Source organism: Perna viridis, chromosome 1, assembly GCF_037379345.1.
Source record: "Perna viridis isolate PV_CMFRI_1.1 ecotype Kerala chromosome 1, ASM3737934v1, whole genome shotgun sequence".
NCBI classification, from domain to species: Eukaryota; Metazoa; Mollusca; class Bivalvia; order Mytilida; family Mytilidae; genus Perna; species Perna viridis.
This window is the reverse complement of record NC_142445.1, coordinates 55,672,797-55,679,737: the sequence shown is the minus strand read 5'-3', so window position 1 is coordinate 55,679,737 and position 6,941 is coordinate 55,672,797. Positions and strand designations below refer to the sequence as shown.

The 6,941-nt window shown below is 29.5% G+C and overlaps 1 protein-coding gene across 1 annotated transcript in view; it reads left to right on the top strand.

The window, feature by feature from the left end:
• The first annotated feature begins 1,180 nt into the window (after window positions 1–1,180).
• The window catches only part of LOC148629461 (phospholipid-transporting ATPase ABCA1-like), a 32,949-nt gene continuing 27,188 nt past the window's right edge, over window positions 1,181–6,941 (top strand). The window contains exons 1-5 of the mRNA XM_088551554.1: window positions 1,181–1,333; window positions 2,020–2,116; window positions 2,741–2,882; window positions 4,229–4,362; window positions 5,855–5,982. Of these exons, the coding sequence (XP_088407680.1) occupies window positions 1,268–1,333; window positions 2,020–2,116; window positions 2,741–2,882; window positions 4,229–4,362; window positions 5,855–5,982 (567 nt within the window). The 5' untranslated portion in view covers window positions 1,181–1,267. The remainder of the gene's footprint in view (window positions 1,334–2,019; window positions 2,117–2,740; window positions 2,883–4,228; window positions 4,363–5,854; window positions 5,983–6,941) is intronic.

The window sequence follows — 6,941 nt, the reverse complement described above, 5'->3', positions numbered from 1 at the left end:
AGATGCCTTTCTGAGTCTTGTCAATGCGTAGGACAAACGGTTGTTAGTACCAATTTCTAATACATGTTGTTTTGTGCAGTTTTGAAGTATATGACAAGGGGACACACACACACTATTGTACTCTTAAACTGAGGAAGAGATTACACCATTTATTTTGAATTTAGTTATGCTATAATTTATTTTCTTGTTTCAAGAAAACTTCAAAGTATTTGAAACAAAAACACAAGTTTTGAGATGAAAAAGAGAATTATTTCTGAAGTAACCATCTATTGTAATATTCAATAAGGGCAAAGAAGACTTTTCAGGACTTACTTATAAGTGTGTTTACACTTGTTGAAGACCTTTCAACACTTTTTTAAAGATGTGTTTACACTTGATGAAGACTTTTCAGGGCTTACTTAAAGGTGATCACTGTAAGTGTTAACTATTTTTATGAAGATTATACCATGGTGAATTTGTTGCATTTCACCACATCTGTTTCTTTTTCTACTGCTGTCACTTGGTTTGGCATGCAGGAGAACTATTGTGATGATGACCTAAACTTGTCAATATTTCTATGTGTTCAAAAGTTATCCATATAGATTACTTTTTTTAGAAGATGTATTACATGAACTTGTTAGCAATTTAAAATATTTTCTCCCATTTTATATTGTGGTGTTGATACTCAAGAGAGAAATCATCATTATAGTTCACGTATTAATATAAGTAGCTAGCTCATTTGCTCATTTCAATATTTGTCCAAAATAGAGAATTATGAGTTACATGTAACTTTGACACCTGACCTTTTCTTAGGATTTCCCAGGTTATAAAGTATAAACATGATTCCTTGGTACCTGTATTTGCCTGAGGTAATAAATCTGATGTCATTCTATTAGGAAGTACAAATCATCAAAAGTTATCTACCCTGAACAAAGGATTTACAAGATTAATATTTTGTTTACAAAAATTTGTTCCATCATTATCACCATAACAATAACCTGAAAGAGGAGAATTAAAGAAATGACAGCTGAGAAGTGAAGTAAAAATTTTAACAGTAAGTTAACATTTTCACCAAGTATTTGTATTTTCTTTTTTTATATATTTTTACAAATATATAAAACATTTTTATAAATTAATTTAATGAATAATTGATTTTTGTAGTACAAGTGAAATTTATTCAATTCATTAGTTTATTTTTGTTTGTTTTAAATTTGATTAGTATAATAAGAAAGTTAAGAGTATTAAAGTTTTTTTGTTTTTTTTTTAAGTATTGTAGCATAAAAGAAAAATGGGATTTTGGAAACAACTCTATCTTCTTTGCTGGAAGAACTTTACTTTAAGGAAAAGACAGAAGGTAATGATAGCACATGGTATGATAAGGTGTCAGGATTTCAGACCATATATTTAAAGAAAGTGTTTACAATTTGTGAAGCATTGATATTGGTCTAGTCAGTTTAATTTCTGCAGAAGATTACACTAGTCCTTGATATAAGTATCTAGCAAACTGTCTGTTCTAGATGATACTGTTGTTTTGGTTCTGTAAGTAAGCAATGCCAACCTGTGTGTTATTTTGCATCTAAATTCAAGAAAAATGTTTACATATTAATGTACTTAAATATGAATTTATAAAAAGGAAGGTTTTGTTTCTGACACTATTCTAAATAAATTAATTCATTTAGACTCATCATTTTGCTTATACAGTATAAACAGTCCCCCATTAGAGTATATGATTACTGATATTCACTATAATTCTCCAGTACCACCTTAAAGAGTTGATAGCATCGTTAGAATAAAAATGATTACTGATATACACTATAATTCTTCAGTACCACCCTCTCACAGCGTTGATAGCACCATTAGAATAAAAATGATTACAGATATACACTATAATTCTCCAGTACCGCCCTCTCACATTGTTGATAGCACCATTAGAATAAAAATGATTACAGATATACACTATAATTCTCCAGTACCACCCTCTCACATTGTTGATAGCACCATTAGAATAAAAATGATTACAGATATACTGTTATTTTCCAGTACCACCTCCTGATAGAGTTGATAGCACCATTAGTTTTATTCCTGATATTAATTGGTATAAGGACAAGTCCTGGTTTAAAGAGATATCACCATGAGTGTAAGTATTGTGTTATATTATTATATAAATAGTGCTATGTTATTTTTAAGATACATTATAGCAAGTAAAACAGTTAACTTCAGGGATTAGAATTGGTCCTCCTTTGATAGAATGATTGTTACTTGATGAAATGCTTTTGGTGGTTGACTGGACATTTCAGAAGGAGATTTGTCCTTTTCACTAGATACAGATTCAAGTACATTTTGAATAATAGAAATTTTAACTCTCGTCAATCTTGCCCTGTTAACTACCTAAAGCAATTCATTCAATCAAAAGGGGGCAAAATCTATCACTAAAGTTAACTATTTTATTTGCTGTAACTTTATTATTGCAGAAAATACTTCCCTATCCTATCTAAGTCACTCCAGTGTTCCTCCTTTATCAACAAAGTTTATTTTTCATATTTCTGCTATTTTCACTTAAGAATCTGTAGCAAAGCAAAAGTTTATAGTTTGTACATTTGTTGATTATAGATAATCATGTATAAAAATTGATGTAAATCATTAAAGCCCAACTTGAATTACCCTTTTTTTTTGAAAAAAAAAACTTTTGGGACTGAACACCTATGTCTTTACTAAATGTATATGACTATTATATTTATTATTGTTTCAATTTTATTAATAGGTCATTTTAATGGTAAAGTAATGCCTAGTGCTGGGTTATTTCCCTTCCTACAGTCTTTCTTCTGTAATTTCAACAATACATGTTATAAAGAGATGACACCAACAGAATCTATGGGAACTGTTGACAGCTTTAACAAGTCTATGTAAGTCTTAAGTTTATTTCCTAAAAAAACTGTATCTTAACCATTCTCTTAGATGGTAGGAACTTGTCTCAACCAAATTCTGAATAAGGTAAAAACTTGTCTTAACCACATTCTGAATATGAAACTTGCCTTAACTATATTCTGAATATGGAACTTGCCTTAACCATATTCTGAAAATGAAAATTTGCTTAACCACGTTCTGAATAAGAAACTTGTCTTAACCACATTCTGAATAACATAGAAACTTATCTTAACCACATTCTGAATAAGAAACTTGTCTTAACCACATTCTGAATAACATAGAAACTTATCTTAATCACATTCTGAATAAGAAACTTGTCTTAACTACATTCTGAATTAAGGTAGGAACTTGTCTTTAGTTCATTTTGAATAAAAAGAAACTTGTCAGAACCAGTATTCTTTATGATATTGCATTTAAGGTTAATACAAATTTTTTATATTTATGTGAACAAATAAGCAATGTATTTTGAACCTGTGTAAATCATACATTTACCAAATCTGCTAATTCTTTGTTTGTATGAGGTAATTGAAGGTTTACACCTTCTGTAATGGATAAATTCCCAAATTTTTACATATTGAACTTAGCCATTTTTTCAGCAGTATATGGTATCATAAGTACATGACTTTAGGAAACTTGTAATCCCAATAGTTAACTTCTTAATTGATTTCCTTAGTGTTTTCATATTAAAGATACTCATGTGCTAACTAAGATATAACAATGAAGCCGCTCCAGACATGTATTTGTCTTGTTTTATTGTGACATTTATATATTACTGTTTAATGGTTTCCCTACAACACCCCTTTGTGATATCAAAGTCAAGGTGTGATTATGGTACTTTCAACTTTTTTCATTATGGTGAAAATGCACTGATTTAAAATGACAATATGAATAAAAACTTGGGTTGTGGAATATTTACCATAACTGATATGGGAATTTTTACCATATCACAAACATTAAAATCTCATTTTCTACTAAATGACAAAATCAGAGTAATTAATCATGAAATAATATCTGTATTTGCAGTACTTAAAACTTTATTCATGTCCAACTGCTATATTCTAAAGAAGAAACAACTCATGAAATCTTGTTTTTCTTCAATTAGTCATGGTAATGGAAAGGAAAATATTTCTGTGAGTGCAAACCATATATCTGAAAAAAAAAACCCTTACAATCAACAGCCATTTGAAGAATTGATCACTCTACATCTAAAGAAAAAATAATATGCTGCATACAGAGACAAAATTTATTTTCATTTTGCTCACAATTGGAAAACAGTTACTGTATGTAATACAACTGAGACCCAGCATGTTTTGTTTTTCTTTAGATTTACACAGTTATCTAATGATATTGACAATTTGTTACATAACCATGTAGACAGTAGTACTGTGACAGAAATACAGAGTATTTTAGAGATGGGTGGAACAATCTTCCATAAAGTTCAGAATGGCACAGCTAAGGGTATGCTATCCCATAAATACATATAAATAATTGTCAGCACGAAAAAATAGTTTTTCACTGTATTAGGTTCTGATGCAGGTGAAATCTACATGAGGATGAACTTATTAGTGGTATCAATATGGTGAAAACTTCTGTGGATGGGTAGAACAATCTCCCAAAATGTTCAGAATAGCACAGCTGAGGGTATATTGCTTTTTTTATACTGCAATCTTTTTGTTTGAGCAACCAAAATCGATTGATAGTATATATTGATAAACAGTCACCAATAGTATATATTGATAAACAGTCACCAATAGGATACAACACCTTTGCTGTGCCTATTTTCCTACCTTGGCATAAAAATCTAATAATAAATTGTATGAAATTAAACTTGATGAAAAAATTATTAGGATTGCAGTATAAAGACACGAACGGTATATTGACAAGAAATAAAAATGATATACAAATTCTGGACATATATAAAAAAAAAAGAAACGCTTGCATTTTACCAAAATTCTAAGCCTTACTTGGTATTTGTTTTTATTTCAAGTAAGTACGCTGTTATTGTGTACTTAGCCCTGTGTTATTTATACCTTTGCATGTAATACCTGCTTAACTTCATGTCACTGGCAAGGGCCACCAGTGGGGTAATAAAAAATATAAAAAAATACATGTATCAAACTTGATTGGAATTGCAGTATGAAGACAATAACAGTACATTCATGTGAAGTAAAAAAAGTGTCAAAAAAACCTTTTTTCTGATGACTGATCCACTAATTTACAGTAATATAAACATTCTGATTAGGTACTGGGGAATTTTACATGAGGTAAAACAAATTTATCTGCCAAAGAATTTTTTTTTAATATGAAAAAATTAGAAATTAGAAATTAGAAAATTAGTTTCCACATAATTTGTCTTCTATTTCAACAGTTACTGTATACTGCAGAATGATAATGGTGTTCATTTTGCAATAAATGTAGTCTCGACATGGTTGGATGCAGAAATGCAAAGCCTGATATATGATGCTTGCATGTTCAACAAATACTAAAATTTAGCAAAACAATTGTAATTTTGCTCCTATGATGAAAATGGTCTCTGGGATAGATAAAATAAAAATTGCTTTCTTATAGTATTATAATTAAAGAGAAGTATTATGTTAAGGATTATATAACCATAGCAAAGTTAAATAGATAGCAATTATTTACTGAAAGTTCCTTGTGTAAAAAAAATTAATAATTCACATATGAAAAGAAATATTTGGCAATTTCACTCTTCAGACTTTTACAAATCACAAAATTTAAAAATCATGTTGTAAATACAATAAATTATAGAGAATATCTATATCATAAATAGGACAATAAATTGGTGTGAATGACCAAAATAATACTCCTTAAATCTGCACGTCTTAGGCACACATTTTTTTGGTTATTGGTATTCAGTCTTTCCAATTGATTTTCGTATAAATCTGATATAGCTTATTCTTATAAATTTATTTTATGTTCTCATTTTTAGGGGAGATGAAAGTTGCAAGTCTTTTTACCAATTTGACTGAGTTGAAGATACAGATGAATGACAAGGGGATAGATCTTACACTTGGGGAATTTCTACATTTAGCTAATGCTTCAGTTGACTTCCAAAAGGTGTGAAAATATTTTAACTATTTTTCTGAGTGCTGACTAAAATTTTTAAATTGTTGTATGAAAAGCCTAATCCAAATTTGAAGCAAACATATAAAATTTTCAGTTTATGATTCAAAGACTTGAAAGTAATTGTGGTTTTTTTTTAAATTAGTTTTTTTTTTGCTGATTATATATTACATTACATTTTTATAGTAAAAAAATGAATCACCCAAATCATTTCAGAATTTGTTTTTACTTACAAATGTGTTAAGTATACAATTCTCAAAATACAGTTGATATTCATTGCCTGGAACGATGTTTTGTCATAGGGTCATACTGTTTGATAAACATGAACTTATTATCCTTGTTTTTGGTGGGGGGGGGTGGGCAGAATCATTTTTATAAGTCAATCTGTATTTGTGATGTTACTTACTATTTCCCTTTTTCATCTTGCAGCACATGTAGTTTCTTCAGCCTATATTGTGTTTTTAATATGCATTGATCACAAAAAAACCTTATTAGTCTATGTATGATTTCTTATACTGTGAAAGTACTTTAATTCATGGAAACCAATTTTCGTGGATTAGGGAAGAAACACAAATTTGTTTATTCTTGAACTCATGGTTTTGTGGTTTTCAATATACACATAAATGGTAATCTCCATTTTGTTGGGAACCAAATTCAGTGGTTTAGCCTACCCACGAAAACCACAAAAATTGGTATACCCAATGAACAGTTGTACTTTCACAGTAACTGAATTAACTACAGGCAGTTTTTGATTAGATACCAATCATACTACAATGTACTATTATAGTAAGTTTTCAATTGGATATGATATTTTTCTTAAGTTTGTTATACCCCCACAAACAAAGTTTGGGGGAGGTATATAAGAATCAACCTGTCTGTCTGTCTGCCCTCATTTCTTTTCAGTGCAACTTCTCCTAAACCACTCAAGAGATTTTGAAAAAATTATGTATGAA